This window comes from Pseudopodoces humilis, chromosome 6, assembly GCF_049639895.1.
Source record: "Pseudopodoces humilis isolate 2021_Gansu_Grassland_sample_001 chromosome 6, ASM4963989v1, whole genome shotgun sequence".
NCBI lineage: Eukaryota > Metazoa > Chordata > Aves > Passeriformes > Paridae > Pseudopodoces > Pseudopodoces humilis.
This window is the reverse complement of record NC_142205.1, coordinates 72,033,082-72,057,745: the sequence shown is the minus strand read 5'-3', so window position 1 is coordinate 72,057,745 and position 24,664 is coordinate 72,033,082. Positions and strand designations below refer to the sequence as shown.

Here is a 24,664-nt window from a genome sequence, read left to right as displayed (position 1 = left end):
GAAGAGCTTGACCATTTTAGAGTACTAGGCAGTACCTCAACCCAGAGTTTTACAGAGTTAATGTTAAGTTGTACAGAAATTTAATTTTGCTTACATTAGGCAGCGTAATGTCTTCTCTGGCTCAGGAAACACACTCAGACGTGTACACAGACATAAATAGAACGTGTGGGTGCCGTGCTCACTGCCAAGGAGCCCCGTTGGAAATCCCCTTAACTAGGAGCTGCCAACAAGAGGGTGCAGGCAAGCCCCTCTCATTGGAATGGCAACCAGGTCAGGGTACTGATGACATTGAACAGCAGAGCCATAGACAGGGTTCAAGCAGAGCATGTGTAACCATCTTGGGACAAGGAAAAGAACACAGGATTCATGCCCTTCATTGAAAAGCTGTTCCAGAGTTGCTCTGTCCCAGTGAAGGCTGTAGCTACTCCTGTTTGGTCAAAGTGGCTTCAGTGGAGAGGTACAGGAAAGGTTCCTTCCTAAAGGAGATGCAGAGAAAGGGCTTTTAGTGAAAGGCAGAACCAACAGGGAAGGTTATTGTTGGGATGGGAGGTACGAAATCACTGCCAAAATACAGGCCCTGAAAGCTTTCCTCAGTGTGATGCTTGCCACGATGACTAGCCACCATTTTGTTAGCTGCAGTCAGCTGTGGTAAGCCCTCCAGTTCAGAAAACTCTTAGTTAGCTGTGAGAGAGCTCTAAAGTTTCCTTCTCTTAGCAGAGCTGATGAAGGTTGCTTTTAGACATCCATTTAAATTTTAAGGGCGTAAAGCAGCATGAGGAATTTAGTTTGCCAGATGATTCACGTGTTTGCATGCATTTTCTCTCCAAAGCTGGAAAGAATTGCTGACGTGAAAGAGCAAGTCTTCCCTGTCACTGGAGGATTCCAAGCACTGAAGGGAATAATCAATTCTGTGAGTACCAGGCAATAAGTTTTACATTTCCTCAAGAGTAGAGCATACTCTCTAGTCTCACTTGCTCTTCTAGGCAGAGCTGGTTCCTGAGGCAGGAATTGCAGCAGATGAAGTTCCCTCCCCATTACCTTAGAGATGCAGTTCTGTAAATCAGCACTGCTTGCACCTCCTGCAGTTATTCATGCTCAGACCTCATGTAGAATTTGAAGACTCCTCACAAAGAGAGGGAAGTTCATCTGGGAAGTTTGGGGGATGCTCTGATAAATTACAGCTTTGGGTTCAGCCTGGAAAAAATGGAGACTGTTACTCTGAGAGACTTAAGAACAACTGCTTAAAACCTGAGGAATAAGTGCAATTTAGGAATTACCCAAATCTTTCCATACAGAGAGAAGTGTTTTAAGTGCATGACTTTAACCACTTGTTATCCCAGTAAGCGGTAAGACTCTGTGCCAGTTTTCAGCATGGCTTGAGAAACTCCCATCAATGAGATGAGGCCATTCAGCTGACTACTGTGGGAAGGGATCAAAGAGAATAATTTTGGTTGCCATCAGTGGCTTGACACTATTTCAGCTGTGTGCTAAGACACCTGTGGTTGTGGACACAAAATTTGTCTCATTTTAGACTGGAGGCTGTGTCTTTTTTGCAAGGTTGGCAGTGCTGCTGCTGCATGTAGGCAGCACAGTGCAAACAGGCTTACTGGCAGAAGTCAAAAGCAATAATGAAATCCATTTTCTGAGAGAGCCCACTATCACTCATTTCCCTTTCCTTTTCTTTTTTTAAATAACAAAAGGATACTATTCACATACAGGATACTACACAGTCATGAATTTATCACTTCCCTTGAGCAGTGTGGTTTTTGTGAATGCTGTAATGCAACAACTTATTTTCCCTGTTACTTAAGATAAATATAGTTCCAGAATCTTCCTTGAGCTTTCTAGAGAAAGGTAAGCAATCTTTTGATGCATTGACAGATTTTCCCCTGAAAAGACAGTGCAGCCCATGTGGTACTGCCTAACACCTTTACTATTTAAAATCTCATTCTGTGCCATTTGAGGGACTTACAGGACTCAGCTATGCTGCTGGTACAAATGATCCGAGTGCCAGTACTGGGCTGTGTTTATAAGAGCCGAGTGTTTAACCCCAGCTGATGATGTTATGTTTCCAAGGATACTGCTTTGCAAATAAGCATGATAGAGGAATAAAGACATGGGCGTTCGGCGTTTCCCCTCCAGCGAGGGTCCCTGACCTGCGGATGGGCACCTTCCGAGGGGTCAGGTCTCCGCGCTCCTCTGGCCCTCCTCTGGAAGCAGCAGAAGTACGGTCACTTCAGGTTTCTCAGGAGCTCAGCTTGAAGAGTCTGTCATTCAAACATGTGGAAGGTTAGCAAAAGCCATAGGGTGTCCCATTACCCACATTCTCAGCCAAGGTGTTTTTGGGTGGTCTCTGGCTAGGAGCAGTGCCAGCCTGCCGCGTCCATACCTCCCAGAAACCTGAAAGCACCTTCCCTTACGTGTCAGCAGGGAGGGAAGCTTTTCTGATAAGATATGCCAGGTGGTGTGTGCACAAGCCTCAATCCAGCTTCTTTCGATACTTACGAAAAACCCAGCTGTAAAAATCCCAGATTTGGGTGTACCGTAGCTGTAAAACAAGACCAGATACATGGAATGGCAACGCGTTGTTTCAAGGTAACAGCTTAGCAGTGACAGGAAAAGCAAACTGATGTACACAGTTCTACAGCTCACATACAAGGTCTGCTTCTGCAGACTGAGCTCCTGAGTTGATTCAGGGTTTATTTACAGCCCAGCCACCGGACATGTCAACACTCTGCTTTTACCACAGAGCGTGGATGGAAGTATCCATAGCAGGGTTTCCGGTTGGTTTGGATTTTGTGTACGTGTGTGTAATTTTTTTTGTAGTGCATTTGTGGTGGCAGTATTAACAGGATATTTTGGTATGTTGTAGTTAATACTCAGTTTTCTTTGCAAGGGTTTGCAGTGAGTATGCCAATTCCTTCTCACAACATTTATAGCACTGATAAGTAGATCTAATTGAACATGAAATAGTCACAGTTTTCCTTTTTAGTCGCTATTATAAATTCACTTCAGTTTGCAAGTTAGCTAGAGAATGCAGACTCAGAGACACTGATGTAAAGCGGAAAGCTAATTTCGAACCGGATGAAAAGGAGATCGGTCACAAACATGCAGCAGTATTGCTCAAAGTTCAGAGTCAAAGGCGCAGTTGAAAGTTCAGAGTCAAAGGTGCAGAAACCCTCTGTGAATATTGTTGAACGATTTCTGTTCAGAAAAAACATTGAAACACCATTGAACATTGAAAAGCATTCAGAAATGGTAGCAACCCAGCAATTAAGACCCCTGAGCAAAACTGCAACCCAGAACTGCTGAGCAGGAGCTTCTGCTACATTGATCTCTCCAGGTATGAGACTGCTTGCTATCCTGTTATATTTGTACTGCATTCCAGGAGAGCCAAGCAGTTAGTCTGCATTTGTTAGCGTTAAAAAAAAAAAAAGTCTGTAGTACAGACTGTCTGTAGTACCTGCTCCTGCCGTTGCTTTCAGTATAAGCAACTATTCCAATTCATTATCTCTGGACAGATACACAATGTCTGCTTAATCCTGCCCACAGATTAACATTCAAGACAGTCGAGATGAATATTTAGAGTAACCTCGGCTTAGATGCCGGAGAGCTTGCGCCATGTTTTGACATTAGTTCTGATAAAATACTAGGCAAGTGAGGAGGGTTGAAATGCCCACTGTATTTCTGCTGAATAACATCCACTACCAGGTCAAAAAGTCTGTGCAGACCTGTGAAGAGGGGCTGCTTTGCGAAGTTTCCTGCTCTGCCAGCATTGCTCATACCTAGCTTACAAGGTCATAACTAAACAGCATTGTCAGGGTGAATAAATCTGAGCAAAACTCTAGAGCTTAAAAGCAAAACGCTGAAGGCAAGTTACTGCGCTCTCAGGAACAGTTACTGATGGGCTTTGGCTGATTATTACATGGAGTGTAGCCTTGTGAATGAGCCAGGACAGGGTGAAGGCTTTGGGAGGGCACAGTTTCTGTCACCATGCGGCAGATAAGTACTAGATAAGAAAACGAAACCCTTAATTAAAAAGTCAAGTCCTTCTGATTTGTGAGTGAAAGTTATCTGGTTGTCTCTGCAGGCAGAATTGGACAAGGCTGGTACCTTGAAAAGTTACATTAAGGGAACTCACTAAGCAACATTATTAGAGTGTATGACAGCTCTATGTAGACAATCACATTTTTATACTGAAGTAAGTTGACAGCACTTAATACAGGAAGTTAAAATATATTTTGTTCTGAGGAAACTCCACAAAAACTTATCAGATAAGACTACAGGAACTGATACAGAACTTTAAAGGAAGTAGTTCAAAAAAGGGTAAGCCTAGAGTTGTTTTATCTTTTAGTGTTACAAAATTTCTTAAAAATTCTACCTGGAAAGGATTAGAAATAGAATTGGTAAACATCTCCTTCTGCTTCTTCATTTTACAGGTGCTCAGGGTTTTTTGTTCATTTTACATGGGAAATCCACTGTTAAGCATAATGGACAAAAAAAAGTAGGTCGAGCCATGTGAACTGAGTAGCTGCACTACCCAGAGCATTGTAAATTGAAGCAAAATTCTCTCCAAGTTGGCTGAACCTCCTGGGGAAAAAGCCTATGCCTCAGCATAAAGCTGTCCATTTGTCCAGGAAAAGTTGCAAACTGGGATACTCGAGGATCTGTCTCCTGGTGAAGGGGTGACCAGGGGAGAGGAGACCTCAGGGTTTGCAGGGTGCAAACTCCCAGGCTGACAGGGACTGACTTAGACCCATCCAGGGAATGCACACGGGCCAGTGAGGCCAAACAAAGCATTAAATGCACACAAGAGCCTTAAAAAACCCCTAGATTCACCCAGTGTCAGATTCTGGCTCTGCTCCAAAAGTTTAAATTCTCTCCAGTAAAACTCTGTGGCTGATGGAGGGAAGTCTGCTCCTGTTGAAAGGAGCAGTCAGCAAAATCCCTTTGGCATCCCGATCCATTTGGACACCAGTGAGGGGTGTCTATCCCATATCCTGGGGGTTTCCATGTCAGCTGGATAGCTCCTGTGTCACTTGCTGTGCACGGCAGTGCACCGCTGCTTTGGAGTCACACAGCTTGGTGACAGCCAGCGCTGCAGGGCCCGCAGGGAGCTGCTGCACAAACCGCACACGGCAGCGGCACGCTCAGCGCTGCCGGTACTTCATGGAGTCACCTCTCATCTGGAGCATGGTGACACTCACTGTCACCACGCCTGTGCCCCAGTGCTCAGCACAGAGAGGGGCCCTGCAGGCTGCTGACAAGACTTGGGGATGAGCAGACCTGTCCCTGCTTGCCATACTAACAGAAAGTCAGCAGGGAGAGAAGGCCCCAAACCATGTTGGGCAGCCAGTTGGTGTCCAAGAAGGGACAAAACCAAACTCCTAGTGAGAGGGAGTCAGCTTTGTTGAGGTCAGCAAGAGGTATTCATGTGAGGAGCAATTTTAGCCTTTATGTTTATAAAACTCACTGCATTGTCTTCCCAAAGATGTGCTCCAGCCTTTCTCCATGAATCTGATGCCTTCTTTTCCAGCTGTGCTGTCAGTAGCACTTCCTCAGGCTGACCTGGCTTTGGCACTGGGGGAGGGTGAATCACTGAACTCACGCGGGTCCAACAGCATCTCCAGCTGGTACCTGCTGTAAGGCAACAGAATTTGTGTTTAGGGAAGGTGGGAAACTTTGCCGCTGCCACAGCGGTGCTCCAGGGTTAGACACCAGAGAACGCTGGTTCCGTGTCTGTAACGTGACTGCTTACCAAGCTCTGCTGTCTGAACCCTGCTGCCTCAGGGCCAGGTTGCAACCCGGCTACTGAGCAGCAATCGGGGACTACGTGATTTTCAAGTAATCCCTACTGCTGTCCAGCCTGTGCAGCTCCCTCGAGCTAGCCTGCCTCCCTGCACTTCTTGGGCAGAGTGCTCAGCCTGCTCCCTCCCTTTCCCTAAGTGCTGTCGTCCCTCCACTGCAGATGAAGGGGGGTCAGCCAGCTGACTGGACGCGGTTAAGATTTTTCAAGGCCAAAATCAGCTTAAACGGTTCATTATCAATTATACATCAACTTAATTGGATCATTTCCTGTAGGAAGAAAATATGCTCGGTTTATGCACTGGGAATCCAGGAAGCAAACTATTAGACCCTTAAGGAGGTGGGGGGAGGAGAAATGCAGCAAATTATCATTAAAAGAATTATTTTGATTAAATCAGTCATCCTATTTAATCCCCTTGGACGGTCTAATCCTCAAGCTGCACTGGGTGCAAGGTTCAGAACTAACGCTGCGCTATGTTTTCCATGTGATTGAGACTGAGGAGATAGTTTTGGGAATTACTGCATGTAGTTGTTAAAAGGAATCAATGGCCTGGAATAGAATGCTTTCTGCTCTATCCTTCACTGCTGTGCAGCCCTCAATTTGACATTCTCTGACATATTACAAACCATATAATGTTCTCCTGGAGCACAGTGAGCTTGATAAGCCAGCACCGGCACTGACACGACTCCAGTTAGAGCGAGCGTGCCTGTGCCCTGTGATTGGGATGGGACTTGTCAGCCAGCCCTGCACGGCTGGCAGCTCTCTTACATAAGGGATGCTTGTACAACTGGCTCCGAAGGCAGCAGTCACAGGTCCAAATGAAATCCAGCAACTCCTTAGTGAGAAGTTTCTTTGAGCCAGACTTTTCTTACTAATTAGAAAAAAAAATAAATAGCCCAAGCAACTTTTTTCCTCTTATGGAAAGTAACAGTTTGTCTTGGTTCCTAGTTACATTACTTGGTAAGTAATGGTTTTAGGGTTGTTTTTAGTAATTTGGGGGTAAAGGTTCTGATGCTGTTAAAATACGCATCTCATGACCCACAGTTTTGTCATCTCCATTTGCTTTCCTCAGTGGCTGCCAATGAGGTGCTGCTCAGCCTCGGTGTAATTAGAATATTCTCACTAACCTAACGCCGCGCCAGGCTTCTCTCGGGTGGTGATTTTATGCAAGACCATATGTCTCAGGGATTTTTTTTCACTTAGATAGGGGACAGGGTAGCAGCCTTCCCCTTCCCCTCGCTCTTTGTTCACGGAACTGCTGAGCAGCGTCAGGGAGCAGGCCAGGCTTGGCAGCAAGGTGTAGACATGAGCACAGATGTTTGGCAGCAGAGAACGGTAAGGCCCATTAGATATTAACTGCTGCAGTTCCTGCTCTGACTTTGTGGGAGAGAAGCACCAAAATGGTATTTCCTTGAAAAGCATGTGTTTCATTCCAAGTCACCCTGAATTGATTGCCTTCCGTCTAGTGTGAGGTGGTCCTGCTGCCTCTTGCCTTTCTGCACAGATCGGCACTGGGGAAATAAATGACAGAGCTTGCTTGAACATGGCAGAAGCACGTGATGTGAAAGCAACGTTAGAAAGAGTGAAAGGCCTCACTTTGGAAACAGTGAATTTCAGGGAGTTCAAACATCAATTGCTATATGGGTAGGCTGGCCTGTCCACAGCCTAAGGTGTACTGTGAAGGTGGTTCTCACTTAAAAAGTCTGATAAAGGTTTCTCATATGTAATTACAGAAATGAAGAGCTCTACTTAAGTTTATTTCTTACTGTAGCCTACCCCAGATCTTTTTTTGTTAAGACCTAATTCTGCCACACTATTAGGGGGCACAAGTCCTATTTACATAAATAAAGCAACAGCTCCTGAGTGAGAAACCTGTAACAATGCCAACCTACTACACCTTAAATTCTTCATCACCCCCATTTCACACACATTGACTTTACATGCCATAAGAGTCACTGAATTCAGCACAAAAAAACCTGCTCAATGCACAGTCAGCATTTCATTGTCTAGAACAAAAACAGTGAGTTCAGTAAACCAATTATGCACCTCCTGCTTTACTTCTCTTTCCTTTCTACTCTTAGCAGTAGCGGGAAAAAAAAAGGGTTTTGAGTTGAAAAAAAGGAAGCAAGCTGCCAGTAATACTTCTAAGTGACTCATAGAAAAACAAACCCACATGGAAACATGGGGTAAGCCCAGTCCCAATTCAGCCAATTGGAAGGAATGAAGCAGAATAGTTTTAGGAACTTAACCAAGCACATGGGTGAGTTCAGCTGGACACAGCTAACCCAGCACCAGCACAACACTGCCTTCATCATCCATTGCTCTGAGGAGCCACACAGCCCCGAGCTGGGATGGGGCTTCAGAAGGCATTAACTCACCAGAGAATGGCCTGGCTCCAGAGCAGTGTTCTGCAGGCTGGGACAGCTTTCCACAGCTCTGGTCTGGGCTTTTGGTCCCCATCTGCATGCCCTGCTCCACCTGTGCACGCAGGAACCCTGCTGCTGCCTACCATTTAAATAGCTGCCCCACACGTAGTGGCATTTCTGAGCAGCTAAACCAGGAGCCCAAAGGTGCAGGCAATTCCTCATCAAGGAAGGGCCCACAGCTGGCAGTGGTTAAGGCTTTGCCTGCATCCATAATCCAGCCGATGCACGGAATGCTCAAGGTAGATTTAAACACTCATGTTACATGGGCCCTCTCAGACATTACCTTCCATTACTGCCCCCAGTTTGCCATAAATTTATCACACTGACAATCCATGTGCTGCAGTGACAAGTGCACGAGCATGCTTCCCACTGTGTCTTGAAATACGTATCCTGATGAGAGATGCAGCTCTTGATGAAGCCGGTTTTGTGGTTACCTGAGGGAGGAGCTTGGCACCAGTACAAGAAGGCACATCTCATGGCGTGCGGCATCATCAACAGTGTTTAGTTTCTAGCTCTGTTTTCCTTGAGGTTACAATTGCCCCCACCAGCTCTTCTGTTTGCAGCATTCCTAGTGAAAATTACGGACCCTACATTTGGGAGGGAGGGGGGAAGAAAAGGAGTCTCCACAGAAAAGCTACTACTGCCTGCAGCTCTGAGGCTGCCGTGCAAGGGAGCTCTCAGGGCTGTGCTGCCATCTCTGGGCACGGTTTGGCTGGCAGTGTGTCCATGGACTGCGCTCCAGGGACAGGCTGTGTGTGCCCATCAGGAGATAAAACTGCAGGAACGTTATCTGTGCACACACAAAGTGTGGAAGCAATCCTGCTGTGCTGTCAGCGGGTTTTGCACGAGCCTTGTCGTACAGCAGTAGAACAAAGATGAGTTTTTAAAGACGAACGTTTTCTTTTCTTTAAAAAGAGGTTCGGGAAATAGCGAGTTGGATGCATTTGTTCTGTTGCAGGACATAGACTTCCAGTCAGAGACTCATGCTGCCTTTCCCCAAAACCCACAGCAGCCTGATTTGGGTCACCTTCTGGTGAACACTGATGTAAACAGAGGTGGCAAGTTTGAATGGATCCATAGGGAGGAAAGGCCACTGGTGGCCCTAGAAATCCTTAGTTGTTCAGAGTCATTAGCATGCCAAGTCTTACCAAACTGTGTCAGCAGCTGTCTCCTTCCAGCAGTTCCTGGCTATTCTGACCTCTGTCCCAGGAAGCAAACACTTTACACAGCCATAGAGCACTTTCAAGACTTGAGATCATTACGGTGGTTCAGTGAAGGATCCAGCTGGGATGATGACTTACCCAAATCCTGTATGCACTGTGCGGTTCTGGGCAGGAACAGATGCCATGCAAGTTATGATTTATGGTGCTGCCTGCTGCCAAAAACTTTGGAACTGCATATGGGGCTAAGCGAAACCGAGTGAGGTTGCAAGACAAATTGACACTTAGCGTATTTTGTTAATTGCCCCTGTACGGTTGGGTTGCTCACGGCTTGTTACTAGTGCATTGTTCTCACAATTTCACGGAACACAACCTTCATTAGAGTCCTGGAAGGGAAAGTTGTTGTTTGTGTAACACTGTGCGGCCTGGTACAGCTCTGTTCCACAGCACGTGCTGAGGGTATTGCAGGCCAAATGCTCAAAAAGATGCAGGAGCCATCCTGCTTTGCTGTTAAACAATTGGAACTTGAAAGAGGCAGCAGCAAAGCTGAAAAAAGAGTCCAGGGAGAGCCAGGCCTGGCCTGTGACAGGTTAAAGAGGTCCTGGAAGATCCACAAAGCACATTTTCCACAGGAAGAAACACTGCATAAAGCAGGGGAAGGATCTCTGACAAAGCAAAATTGATAAACAGAGGTGGAATTTGTAAAGACCATGAGCAGTGAGGAGCATGATGTCAGTCAGTTAGTTGGCTGCCTTTGTGCAGCATGCTGCAGGGACATCTGCCCTTCCAGTGCTGATGGCAGAATTTGGGTGTGGGGCGTTCCTGCAGCTCAGAGCTGACAAAACCCGAGTGTGTGGTCACTTCAGACACCTGCGGGTCAGAGACAGGCAGTGTTTCTCCAACAGATCCAGTGGGAGAAAATGTGTTAGTAATGACAAAAACGGGAATCCACTGCTTTAGAAACATTGAAGTTTGTGGGAGCCTTCAGGAACCTTCTTGAGGGAAGCACATGGAAAGTGCCATGAACACAGATACAGGTTTTACGTATTAATTAACAACCAGGTTGGTCTGGGAAAAATGTGCTAGGTGAAAAGTGGGGTCACATGGAAAAGCTGGTGATGGATAAGTGCACCTAATAAACGAACTGCCTACAACTGTTTTAAGAAGATTTACATGTGTGCGTACTTGCAAGCCACTGAAATAGCCTGAAGACAGGGGGTTTAAAGCTCCACAGCGCCAGTTGGGATGGTCATGGTGCTCCCAGAAGAGCTGGGCAGCCCAGCAGCTGATTGACAAGCGACCCTTTGAGCAAAGAAAAGCGTGTTTGGGTAGGTAGGACCCAATGTGTGCCAGCGAGTTTGCATCAAGGGAGAGTGGGCTTGCGAGTGCCCCCTGGCTATCTTGGATGCCTCTCCTCTGGTTACTTCTGCTCTCAGAAGTGTGCTGAAAGGATTAACTTGCTTTTCTGAGAGATGCTACAGAAACTGCACAGGGTCCACTCGACAGCCATCAGAAAGGATTTCACTGAAGGGGTGGGAGGCTGCCCTGCATCCAGCCCTCCTGCAGAGCAGTGCCTGGCAGCAGAGTCACCGTGGAGTGCAAGCTGCATTCGTGCCACTGGCTCTTGTGCTGGCTGCTCTGAGGACCCGACCTCCAGTACACCAGGGTTTAAAACCTAACACACATGGTTGCCACCGCTGCAGCGTGGCAGCAATGGAGCAAGTCCTGCACAAGAGGAAGCTACAGAATCATTTCCTCAGCAGTCAGTTGTGCTGCTGTTGAACAAGTGGATGTCTGGGGCTTGGATTCCATGTCCCATTTTCTTGTGGTCCAAGAGACTGACTACCTTAGAACAGAACCCCACTGCGTTGTCTTGTCCCAGCAGCCACACCTTTGTTAACGAGCTCACAGCTGTGGCCACTTTACCTCGATTGGCTCTGGTTCCAGCTGGACCCAGTCCCACACTGCACAGGTCACCTCAGAAGAGAAAGAACATCCTATAGTCTTACCACAGCTTTCCACTTCTGAAGCTGCCAGACATCAGGACAAAGGCTGACAGGTTTCTGCTCTATTTTGCACTTGGGTTTTTGGGGAATCGGTTCTCTCTGGGCAAGCCAGCACTGGGAGAAGGGGGAGGGCAGGGAATGAGAGAAAAGCCTTTGTGAGCCTAGGAGCAAAGTCCTATATTTGGTGTGGGCCTCTGGAGATGAAGTGGATGACATCACTTCTCAGAATCTCTCCTTGCACGCTGTTGGTCATGGTTTTAAAATAACATATCCAGGTAGGTTTTTCCTGATTTGTGTTGCACTTGGAAGCACAGTGTTAGAAAATTCACCCTAGGGTGCAATGAAATTAGAGGACTACTGCTTTGCAAGAGAAGTCAGGTTCTTTTCCATGCTGTCTTCTCCTCTCCCTGATCTCCAGTTTGTGCCACTGACCCCTCCTTAGGCACTGGGCAAATGAAGACAGGGATTGCAAGGTTCTCCTTCTAAAAACAAAATGACTGAATTCTGTGTCACCTGCTGGATCTGTGCTTCACCTAAAGCTGGCCTCCAGTCTCAGTTTCACTTGAGCTGTTTATCTGACTCCTTAGTGAAAAAAAACTGAACATGCTTTTACAGCAAAGGAATAAAAGGTTATACAAAATATTCCCCAGCCTCCAAACAAGCCACAGGGAACTTCTCTCCACACTGCAATAGGAATCAAAAGGCTAAGGCCCTTTTTTGGAAGCGAGATTCTCAGCTAATGTGAACTGCCTGGCTTGCACTGAACTCTGGGCTGCATTCTTTCCTAAGATCTCTGTTGCTGTGTCTTATCCAAATGCATCCAGTTTGTAAAAATACTGCTTGATATTTAACATGGGTTTTAAAGCACTAAAAAATTAATTTGTGCAAAACAGTTTGTGGGGAGGGAGGCAATATGGGAAGTGTTCACTGAGGCAGGATGCTCTCTTTCTTGGAACTTGGCATGCTTCTTGTCAGAACAGTGACTACATGATAGTTTCTGCTGGGCCTGGATATGTAGCAATAGAAACCACTGGGAAACATCATGGAGCGTAAAGATTCCTATCGAGAGGAAGGCAGGAGTTAAAAGTAAGAAAAAGGGACATTCCTAGGAAGTCAGGGCAGCTCTGCAGCAGACACAGACCTGGCAAACGGAGATAGAGAGGGGACTCTGCTGTGCACGTGATTACAGGGTCCTGAACCGATGCCACGGAATGTTTACAAATGCCTGCTAAAAATACCACTTAGAACAGGGAGAGCTGAAGTGAGATCCCTGTCCAATGGCAGGCAGGCCGTCAGGAACACCACTGTTCCTGTGCCTCTTGACGTAGGGCAAGGTGCCAGCACTCGCAGTAACGTGCACTTGGATCCATCAGGCTTGATTGTTGGAAGGCTGCTTTTGACTGGATTAGGTTTTGGATCAAGCTCCTTGTGATTAATTTTTGGCTTAAACATTAGGGTTGGGGTTCATGGAGAAACAGGTTATGGATCTGAGCATATTATATTTTAAAGGCTCTCTGGGGTTTAAGAAACTAGTCTAAGCCTTAGGAACTCCTAGACTTGACTGTGCAGGTGTGCAGGAGCTGTGCCTGCTCCAGGCAATGTCCTACAAAGTCAGACTTAGCAAACCAAACCTGTAGCTGTATGTGTGTTCTAGGGAAAAGCATTTGTTTTAAACTAAGATTGCTCATTGAAATTGTGCTGTGGAACCTGTTCGTGACTATTTCCTCCTTTGCAATAGGTTTTGAAACAATCGTGCACCGAGGTTTTATATTTGGAGCCATCCAGTGTTTGTGTAGGAGGTAAGGTTTTATAATATTATAAAATTATAAAACTACTCAATTATTACATAGGACTGCAGTTTCCCTGTTTTATCTGAAGGAAAACTGTATGTCTCTAAAATAAAGCATCTCTAGCTTAAGTCCTTAAGAAGTTAAAGAAATGTTGGATTTCTCTGTTGACTTCTTGTGCTCCTCAGAGGAGCTGGCTGCCACAGCCTGCTTCCTTAGCTTGGGTAATGCACATGTAAATTGGTGAGCATTTTACCTGCCCCTCTCCCCTGAGTCTGCTCTGCACTTGTCCCAGATCTGCCCCAAAATCTGTGGAGTGTAAGAACAAAGCACGCGACTGCATTTTTGGGCAGTAAGAGCAATATATTAATGAAATAGAAGAGTTGCACAGAATTTTAAGGCTTTGTCTCTCAGCTTCATAATCCACGCATAGCTGGAGATCAATCAAAATAAGGTAGTTACAACATGTTACTTGGATGTTTTTGTGGAAAAATAGATGCTCTGTGTCAAGTCAGTGGCCCTGGTACAATCTTTTCACTCCTCCTCTGCACAGCTCGCAGAGAGTGTGGCCCTTAGGCAACTTGCAGAGAAATAGTACTAAGGAGAAATGTTTCCTTCATCTGGCACTTCAAGTGAGCCTGATTTGGGTTTGGGGAGTCTTGTTCTTAGTCCCAGACTGCTCATTCACTGAGAAACTCCGTCTTTCCCTGCAGCTGAGCCCTGGATCCTGGTGATAGCCTGAATATATTTCAATTGTCTCAATAAAGATTAGGGAACAAATCTTGACTTTGCCCATTTATAAGGAGAATTCACTACAAGGGGTCAGGAAAAAGATCTCCCTAAGTTGGAAGCATTACTATGTTGTGCTTTGTTTATTGCAGACTACATGGAATTGCCCTGGTGTAACTTACTGCAGTTTGTTGTAACTTACTGAAATTTGGTGATTTTGTGTTTTTGTTCTTCCCCCCAGAGGAGTTTCAAGTTGTTCTCAGAGGAAGCGGCTTAACCCTTGGTGGGAGAACCGACAGCGTGACTTGTACCTATCAAGTGAACGGAACAACAATCCGTAAGTGTGGGCGTTTGCCATCCTCTGCCTTTGCAATCCTGAGCAAGTGACTGAGTTAGCTTCTTGTTGACTCAGCTGATGAACACTGAAAGGGAGACATAGCAAAGAGGAGAACAGGAAAGCTCTGAGTATGAGTAAAGGCAGGAGAGGTGTTTCACACTCTGCTCAGTGGTTTCATTTTGCTACCAGGTGCCTGTGAGCGGTGTGTGGTGTTGGCAGCCCCCTGGCTGTGGGCATTAGCATGGGTGAGAACTGTTTGGTTCCTGATGTTTGGGCAAGAAGACGTTTGCTGATGAACAAACCTGTCACTGCAGTGTACTGACTGAGGTCCTTTTCTGCACAATACTCCTGGCCAAGACATGTCATTGCAACTCCTAGAAGCACTTACCTTGTTTTTTGCAAGGTCTCTGCCTGTTCTGGGTGGTGTGCCAGGTGTGCTGTGGGTTTCAGGGGCATGTCAGTCCTCCTCCTGCAACAGCATAGAAAAAGTCCAGGTCAGAACAGTTGTGTATTTTGTCATGGTCTGAGCTCTGTGTGCCCAGCATCAGGGCTCACTGCAACCACAGCCCAAAGAAATTCTGTTTCAGATCGTGACCATGACACCTTGTGCAGCCACTTCCCTCACAAAACCCTATGTGAGTTTTCCATATTTCTATCTTTTTCTATCCAGAAACTCAAGTGGATGGTTAGGATAAGTACATCTAACCTCTAGCTCTAAACAGAATTCCTTAGAAGCCAGCCAGACTGGAAAACAACCAAAAAGGAACTTGAAAGAAAAACTATGACTGATTTTTTTCCCTGCTTACTGTCTGATTTCTGTATTATCCTGTCTAAAATTCCTACACAATCGAACTTGTCTTTCCAGTGCAGTTTCTTCCTTACCCTGGAAGGATATACTGGATATATACTGGAATTGGCTGCCAGTCTCTCCTGCCTGTTAAATACCTACAATAATTTGTCAGAATAAAAGGATAACTCAGTAGTTCTGGATGCAGGCAGCCTGTGTAAGTCAATTTCGCTTGTATAAATTTCCCTTCAGTTTCCATTACAATTGTCACCTCTGCTTGCCATTGCCCACAAACACTTGCTACCATCTGATGTGAGAATTGCCAACTACAGCTCTGGGCTGCTTGTTTTTTCTTGGCTTCAGAAAGGGGTGTGCTGAAGCACATGAGGGTAGGGGAATGGCACAGTGATGTATTGATTATAAAAACACAATCTGCTCTATGGGGTCTTGCCAGGGCCTTCTACATCCCCCCGGTCCACATCTTCAGCAACGGACAACAGCGAGTGGCTGGGAAATAGTACAGGAACAGAACAGGGAAATAGCAAGTGGTCTTTCCTGCAGCACACAAGGTCATTCTCCACAGCTCTGTGCTGGATCCTGGCTGCCTGCTTCAAGGAAGCCTAAAGGGGACCAGTGGAGCCAGGATGAACAAGAAGATAGGCAGGGCACCTGGAGCAGTAGCAGGAGGAAGGAAATGGTCCCAAGAGAAGGACAGCCATCCCCGTGTCACTGCACTCTCCTGCAGTCCCTCTGCAGAACCCTCAATTATGTGAGGATCTGCTGGTGTTGGAGTTCCCCTCACTGAGAGTCTGGGCTCTTTTTGGGACCAGCCTCTGAGCACACCCTTACTGTGTCAATTCCCCTGCTTTTAAAGGATGCATTTGGCATCTTTCACGTTCTGCATTTATAAAGAACCATTACCAAATGCTAGAAAGGAAACCTGCCAAATGGAGCTGTGGGATAGAAAAATAATCTATGAAACATACCATTAAGACAAAAACATATGGCAATGTGCTAATCCCTCTTCCCCACCTCACAACTAGCCCCAAATCTAGGCCAAGCAGTCAGTGCAGATTATAGCACATATGAAAAGCTCATTTATGCCAACAGCTCCTTCTTCAGCTGCCCCTGAACCGCTTGTCTGTCTGCTTGTTCTGAAATGCAGGACAGAGTCATCTCCAAGTTGATCTGGCAGATCACTTATCTGCTCCACCCCATGGTCAGAAAATAGTCCTTGCACAGAGATCATCAGTCCTGCCATGGGGAAGTTTGGGCGGATGGTTCTGCACACAGGAGCCCAATTTTCCCCAGTTCACCAAACATGCGAGGCAAAAAGAAAGCTCTGTCCTCCCCTCCTCACACCTGCAGAACATAAATGCTGTACTGGACACAAGGCTCCACAAATAAATGCTTCATGTGCTTTACAGATAGGCGCTTTGTAAGTGTAAGAGGTTTGTAAATCACACAGACTCAAAACCAGAAGAAACACTGGAGAAAAAGTCACAGCTAATAAAACAGTTCTGTAATGCAACACACAAGGATGGAGCCAGCTAGAAACAAACCTTCATCTTCCATCTACTGGGAAACTACTAATAGTGTTCTCACTCTCCACAAAGACAGTGTTGATTCTAGGAAATGTTGTCTCTGGAAGAGCATGAGCTGACTCGAGTAGCTCAAAGAAGCGCTGTAATGTGTGTCACCCAGCATTTACAGCCAGCTCTGGGGCTCTGTGTTCCCTACCTCGGGCCTGCCCTGCTGCCGGTTCCAGCCAGGACAGACCAGTGAGGAGTACTGGAATGGAGGGACCTCAAAACACGTTCACATGGCAGCTCCTCATGTAAGCTGCACAGCATAGTAAACTCATGTGATTTTAGTTTTTTGTTTTTTTTCAGATGAAAGGCCTAAAAGAGTAGAATCTGATTTTTTGCTCTGCCCTGCACCGATCCTGTACAAAAGTGGCCAGTAAGTACTGAACCAAATGCCAGCCCATGTTTTGCTGGAATTTGGCATCATTGTAGCTGACATTAATTGGGAGGGGTTTGGCTGAGGGCAATATTTTGTTGCTTTTACAGGGGTTGGTTTGTTGTTGCATTTTTCCCCCATTCTTGTGTTACTTCCCTGGTGTATATGCCAGCTTTGGAGTGGGCTGGAGTAGTCATCTGTGACCAAACCCATTCGGACAGTGCCTTAAAAATGAATATTCAGCCAGTTTATGAAATACTGAAAAGATCTGGCTTGTCATAAGTTTTATGCAGATTAGCTGTTTTAACAGGGCATAATATGCTCTCGTCTGGATCATCTTCAGGCCCCACTGTTAAAGAGATGACATTACCACTGACACTTACAAGCTATTATTAAAATTAGGTGTCAGGATGTGTACCCCTGCTCCACACATCCTGATCCAATGAATTAACAGCTCCAGCACTGGGGCTAAACTGCAGCTCTGGCCTTATTCTCAGTGTCACTGGCCAGGGCTGCACATTACTTCTGGCCCTTGGAGAACTAATCCTTTCTCTCCTCCTCTCAAACTCAAACGTGCCTCAGGGCCTTATGATCACTTGGATTTCATTGTGCAGATTTCTGAAGACCCTAAGCTAATCTGAAGTCAGAAAACTGCACATCAGATCTGGGTCCTGTGGGAGGGCCAAGGCTTTGGCTGTTGGCTTCCTCCCCGTTTGTCAAGTAGTTCTTCCCAGAGACTTGCAGAGACGAGGCTAATGCTAATCCGATAGGAAGCACAGCAGTTCTGCATTGGCATTTATCTGTGGCAGTTCAGGAGCTGAAGAGCTAAGCACGTTGTATAGATGACTTGTCTGTACTTCTGTTTCTGACTTGAGCAGCAAGGAGCCACCTCAGCTGGGCTGTCGGATGGATAGAAAAGCTCCAAACGCACATCTGGTTTGTGTGTTACACAGCAGGCCGGGGGAGGGAAGTTGGAAAGCCACAGAGGAAAAACGTTCAGTGCTTGACCCCAGCGGGGTGGCTCGGGCAGAGGATCTGCCTCCCGAGCTGCGTCATGGCTGGCAGGGAGAACATGTGTGGAGCAGAGCTACACGGAGAGCAGAGCGAGGCATTCAATACTCTGTGTGTTTCCCCATGTTGCTTTTCACATAGCTGTGCGACACATGTGTTGTGCTGTGTGCACCAGGGTGTCAGGCCCCTGTATCCCACAGCACAGCAGCAGCGCTCAGCTGGGAGCTGCTGGGGGTGTGCAAGCGCCCAGCACAGCAGCTCTGCAGCTCCTGGCTTAGCTAAAACCACTCAGCACCACCACACTTGGAAGGGAACGGATTTTGTCATCAATGTCAGTCGGTCGGGTTAAAACCCCTCCTCCCCAGGCCAGGTATTTCAGTGCAGTTACTGTACAACAGAAGAGCAGTAGCAAATCAGGTCCCAGTATGAAGCTCCCCAAAAGCTGATGCTGTAGATGCTTTCCCACACACAGTTTGTCCCAGAGTACATAAACAGCTGGTCCTGCCAAACGCGTGTGAAGTGCATGACACGTTGGTAGAGGTTCAAGCTGTGAAGTGAATTGCACATGCTGCATTTTTCCTTTCGCTGCTGAGTGTTACTGAAGCAGACAGCTGCTACCCTGGAACTGCAGTGTGGATAATGCACCTCAGTACAATACAGCTGGAGTTCTACAGGGTCACAGGAAAATTCATTTCCCAAGTTACCATGAGAAACACAGTTCCCTGACCTGCTATTGAAGGAGTTGGAGCTTTGGCCCAGAGCTGAGCAGTTTACTGTGCACAAGACAGACAGCTATGAAAGATACACGCATACTTGAACTCTTGACTTCCCACTGGCACATCCTAGACTAGCACCAGATATCTCCCAGTAATTCCTCATGTAGGGGAGATGATACTAATCACTCATGTAGCAACAACCACTCTGTTCCTTTGTAGCGCTCTTTTGGGTGGAATTAAGACAACACAAGCAGCCTGAGGTAGTTTGCTGTGTGACTTTTAAACCTGCAGCTTGGTTTCTGGGTGAACAGTCAAGACTCCAGGAACAGGTTTCATTGTATCTTCTCCTAATTGGAGACACTTCTTGTTGCCTGATGAATTAGCAGTTTTCACATGCAGAGCAACACTAAGATGTGTGGAATTGATAAAATGCCAAAGTATCCAGGATGCTGGGTCGGCGAGCCCCTGCTCTCCTGGACTTCCGCCACAGTGTGTTTCTGCTTCCTTCCCAGCTGTTGGCTGCACTGCGTCTGGAGCTTCCCGAGTGCCAGCTGCAGATTTAACCAAGCCTTTTTTTCCAAAGTCTGCTTTTCCACAGTACCCTGTAGCAGATGGATGTATCATCCTTAGGTTGGGTGACAACATGACTGTGCTGCCTGTGCCATTTAAAATCCCTTCTTGTCATGCTGCTTCTAAGTGCAAAACTCCATAGTCTGCTTACAAACCCAGCCCACTTACAAGGCTCCTGATCAGCTAACAGCTGACAATTACTCATGATTTTCACACAAGCAACCAATGCCTTATAAAACACGTTACAAGTTTGAAATAAAGCAGAAAGGGAAAGTACACATACACCTTGCAGGAAGGTGAGGAGGCCAACCCAGGTTGAATTGCTTTGAGATCACTTACGCACTGTGATGGCAGGTGTAGCAACACAATCAAGCTGATTAGTAAACAAGACTGATTCTACTGCATTGCCCATTTAAAAGTCACATTTGTAAGGTCTCAGAATATTTGAGAAAAGCAGTTCCTCTTTTTAGCTGAGACTTGGATTTGTGGTCCTGCCACAGCTCCAGAGATTCAAACCAAACCAGGGGTGGCTGTGACCTCTCTGTTACTGTACATTTTTCCGTAGTCATTGCGCCTTGGAAAGCAATCAGAGTCCCTGTCTCTTTGAACACTACTACAGGAAAAACAGTGATATTTTAGGAGTCTACATTCCTTGCTAGCTTCACTTTTATTCTCTCACTTCTGCTCTAAGTTCTGTGAGTTTCCATTCGGAACACTCTGTCCGTAGGCTTGGCTTCACCTCCAGCTGCCTTCTGCTCTGGTGAGCCATTGGTGAAACCCCCTCTGCCTTGCATGGAAAGGCCAGCAGCAAAACCGGTGCCTGAACACTTACAAATTTGCTTTTATTAGGTGATTGGGTGACAGCAACTACTGTTTAAACTAGCACAACAAACACTGTTTTACTGAAATACTTCTTAGTGAACAGTTATGTGACTACTGCTATCTCAGTCTGTTTCAAGTCTCATTTCTCACTGGAATATCACAGTAACATTTTGGATTTATTGGTGCCTACCACAAACATCCCATCTTGTGCAGACTCTCCTCTAAGCCGGGCAAGAAAGGATGGATGTAGGCTAGGCAGTGGATTATTCAAACTGAACCAACAGGCTGAGGAATTGTCATTGTTCTTAAAATAGTTCAGGGAACTACAGAAGTCTATTTCTTATGCAGCTGGAGTGCTGGCCAGCTTCCATCTTTGTGCATCCTGCACTTGAACTCAGGTTTTGCTAGGACAGAAGTGTGCAGCGTCCTTCTCCTTGGGCTTGGAAGCTTAAGGAAAAATAGAGTCAAAAAAGACAAATCCCAGCCTAAGCCTGAGTGTAAGGGAAACTTCTCTCCCAGGTATCTCAACTTGATGATTAGCTTGCATGCCAAGGTGGAGCGATCCACAATGCCGCAATTAATGACCTCCATTCAAATGCTGCTGTCTTCAGCTTCCATTTATCGCTTCCTACATCCTGTCCAACACAAACAGCTGGTGGCACTTAAAAGAGCAAAGATTCAATAGGAATTCTTTTCTGGGTGGTAGGAAGGAAAATGACTACTCCTGTATTGCCAAATTCTTGGTTACCTGCAGTTTCCAAGAAGCTGACGGAGTCCGGGGCAGCTCACTTGGCACAAAGAACACAGCAATGCAGGAGGTAATCCGTTACCGATCACATGCCTCACATTCAGCTCTGGGGGCTCTAGGATTTTTAGGTGCAAGATGTTTCCATGACAATGGAAGAGCAGTACCTTAAATATTGCTTTCCATTTTCCAAGTGTCATTTGTATTAATACCAGCACCAGATTTAAGGGGAAGAGCGTGGACACATGAAAGCAAACAGGCACAGAGAAAATGAATGGATTGTGGGCTCCATCCTTCAGATTACCTCACTGGGTTTCTAGACAGCTGTCTCTTTGGAGAGCAGCTGGAAGGTGTTCCACGGAGTGGTTGTCATGGCAGGCTCCTAACCAGGGATCCTGACTGTCCCTGCTACCCACAGATAGTCTCTTGTGCCTTCACTCCTTTCACTGCTGCCTGTGACCTGGGAGCCAGGAACTGACAAACTGCTTTTGAGTCTCCTATCTTGGGGAGCCAGGCTGTTCCCTTGGGACAGTGGTGATCCCAAATTGATCGTGCAGGCAAGATGCCAAGCAAGTGCTTGCACCCCCAGGCACATACCCGCAGCAGCAGGGGAGCCAGTCCTTGCAAATTTGATTTAACTATACGAAGCAATATTTTTTTCCACTGTTACTTCCTTTTTCTTCCCCATCAGCTGCAGGCTCTTAAGTCTCTCTGCTTCCTCCCCTGTGCTACTGTGCTGGCAGCATGGAGAAGCACTCAGCTAAGGCATTACCTCTGCACTCTAGCATTCTTTAGGACACCATGAACACCTTCCACACATTTATTTCTTACTGCAGCTCCTTTATGGAACTCGTAGTTTCCCCCTCCTGTTTCCTGTGCTTGATAAAGGCTCTCTGGAAGTAAAAGCAGTGTTGAAGCAGCGATGCTTTGTAAGGTGACTGATGGTGAATACGTTTGCCTAATTAACTTGTGGCTAATAATTCTAAGCCATTAAGTAGCTAGTTAGTACATGCTTCGAATAAACACATCTGGTGCTGCCCTGAGTGGAGGTTGTGGCTGTGTGTGGGTGACAGATGCGCTGTTTCCCCAGCGCTCCCTTTTCCGTGCCGAGCAGCCCGGCAGTGCCGCAGCCGGAGCCAGGCAGCCCCGCGGCAGCTGCATGCTCTCCAAGTGGCTCCAGGGACTTGTGCCTGCCCTCCTCAGCTGCCCGGCCACTGCAGCCTGCTCTGGTGCCTCAGAGCTGGCCTGCAGCTCCAAGGAACACCCTTTTCAGTAGCTTAGAGACTCCTGCCTTCTGGGCTGAAAAGGCAGCAGGACAGGGGATAAAGTGTCAGGCCGCTCAAGGAGCAGAAAGTGAAGAATTCCCAAGCCCTGCAGATTGATCTCTTGCTGAACAGAAGGCATTGGAAATGAGTGTGCCTTGCAGTGTCACTGCCTGGAGCTGCTGGGCTGGACTTGGAACAGCCTTCCAGGGAGGGACGAGTCCTCCGATGGAGGATAAAAGCCTACTCCTTTCTGTGGGCAGTCGCTTCCTAGGTTGCCACAGCTCATAGCTCTCATCAATCTTAGAAGTGAGAACAGCTAGGATCAGTTCCATGCAGGAGAGACCCTTTCTTCCAGCTAGGCTGTTGCTTGGTCTTTCAGGTTTGGCTTTTTGTGGTGGGGCTGTTTAAAGTTGGGTGTTTTCCAGACAGAGGAAGGAGCTATGGCAATAAAGTAAACAAGCAGCACACTATTTTGCAAGAGACTAATTTGCACAGGAATTATGTCTTAAAAGTGAGACTTGAGTTCTTAGTTACCAAGGGGCAAGTTAAGGTTTATTCCTACTTCTGAGGGCCCAGGAGCCCTGATTACACTGTGACTACCCCATAATGTCCAACACAAGCTGTCATTAGAGCTAGAGCTGCAGGCCCAGCCCATGACCTCTGTTTTGTCAGACACCAACAATAGCACAGCTGCCCCTGCCTGGCTGGAATCTCAGACCTGCCATTTGGCACGAGGAACAGAGAAAATTGGATAAATACACATAAACACATGGGGAAGGGAGGGAAAACAGAACAGAATGAACCAGAGCAGCAACCCACAACTTGTTTGATAGGGATGATTTAAGTAGGCATATGGTATAGTTAAATGTGCTTTCAAAAACATTGGCCTGATTCTTCAAGCAAACACAAAATAAATATCTGAATAGCATGCGAGCCGATCCGGCACCGTTAGTGCTCTCCGAGGACGCACTCGAGTGCTCGGGCTGACACACTGCCACACCGAGTGTCAGTGCCTCCTGTTGGCATGGCACAGTTGTGCTTCCCTCTAACAGTGCAAGCCTCAAAAGCAACAGGCGACAAGCTCATAATTACACCTGACCTAGCAACCACTGTCCTATCTTACTGGCTCAGTGTTGGCAGAACAGCCCAGCACTGCCCAGTCCAGCCACTCCTCTCCCAGCTGAATTCATCCAGCAGTCCCACTGCCCACACACACATCTAACTCTGGAACTCTCGGGGTGCTCGCCCTTTGCAAGGCTGGGTTACCTGATGCCTCAGCCACACCTGCAGGTTACACTTCACCTTTGTCTCACTATGTTCTACCAGACAGACAAACAGACAAATGCAACAACCTGAGACAGTCTGTGTTATCGCAAAGTCCAAACTCACATTTAAAACATACCCCTGACAACCACCCCAGGTGTTTCTCCCACAGAAGCTGCCCACAAATACTGATGTACACAAACCCCTGTGTACACAGGTACATGCAAATTGCATCAACTGTTGAGTCACACAGGCCCAGAACTTGGTCAGAGGCATGGAACTGTGCAAAACATCCCTTTGCCTGTCTGAATGAGTGCTGAGAAAGGTGTGTGGAACTTAAGTGACTTGTCTGGTAACATGGAAGCAAGTGGCTGAACACCAGAGGGAGAAGAGAGTTACTGTTGCTTGCTATGGCTACCTTTACTACTGTTATTTTTATTGTGCCACTTTTTCTTCCTCTGCTGAGAAAGGTAATAATCTAAAAAAAAGCTGTTGTCAGCAAAGGCAGAGTGTTTGGAAGCTACAGCTCAGTCTCACGTGTATTTCAGGGTCACTTAAGAAAAGCTTAATATGCTGTGGCTGTGTTGAGCATTTCTGTTCTCTTTCTAACTAAGAAGTGACACTAAGGTCTATTTGTGGTGCTCTACTAAGCAGCCTTACCAGAGCCTTTGTGGCAATGCAGACAGGGGTGTCATTTGGCCACACAGCTCAATTGCTCACTAAAGTAAGGGGCAGTGCTTGTGCTGAGTGCTGAGCCACTGCAGAGCTTGGCAGCTGGCGTCAGCATGCAAGTGTGGGTTTACGGACCAATTTTCCAAGCCTCATCCTCCGTCTGAATCCTACATGGTGATCACATATCACTTGGAAAAAAACATTGTTCAGAGACAAGGGGACCAATTAAAAGGATAATTCGGTAGGGTTTGTAAGTTAAGAGCCAGCATGTTGACTAAAATATTTCCCATTCCACATAACACTGGTCAGTAGTGTGAAAAGGCAAAAGTACAAAGAGCTCAGTCACCTCTCAGAAGCCAGCTGTCCTTTGAGATGCACCGAACTGAGGAGAGCAGGCGGGCGGCTGCTGCTGCTGCTGCTGCAGGAGCTCCCAGCCCCCAGGACAAACTCTGGGCTCTCTCAGCTGCTCAGTCCTCTTCCTGCCTTGCTGTGCAGCAGCTTTCCGACACGTAGGATGCAGTCATTCCCAGCTCCAGCCGAAAAGGGAATCACCTGTGCTTCTCCCTTTTGACTTCCTGCTGGTGCTCAGCAATTGGTAGG

At 46.7% G+C, this 24,664-nt stretch overlaps 1 protein-coding gene and 1 long non-coding RNA gene across 2 annotated transcripts in view; one reads left to right on the top strand and one right to left on the bottom strand.

Annotated features, from left to right (window-relative positions):
- ANTXR2 (ANTXR cell adhesion molecule 2) overlaps positions 1–24,664 on the top strand; it is a 73,512-nt gene that overhangs the window by 9,965 nt on the left and 38,883 nt on the right. Inside the window, exons 7-10 of the mRNA XM_014260401.2 lie at positions 830–910; positions 13,137–13,197; positions 14,156–14,251; positions 16,931–17,000. Of these exons, the coding sequence (XP_014115876.2) occupies positions 830–910; positions 13,137–13,197; positions 14,156–14,251; positions 16,931–17,000 (308 nt within the window). The remainder of the gene's footprint in view (positions 1–829; positions 911–13,136; positions 13,198–14,155; positions 14,252–16,930; positions 17,001–24,664) is intronic.
- Positions 109–24,664, bottom strand: LOC148184241 (uncharacterized). Its single transcript, XR_015772668.1, has 6 exons — positions 24,411–24,664; positions 14,640–14,720; positions 5,474–5,640; positions 2,157–2,267; positions 1,039–1,194; positions 109–476 (listed from the first exon to the last, which is right to left on the bottom strand). It is a non-coding gene; the product is annotated as an uncharacterized LOC148184241 (long non-coding RNA).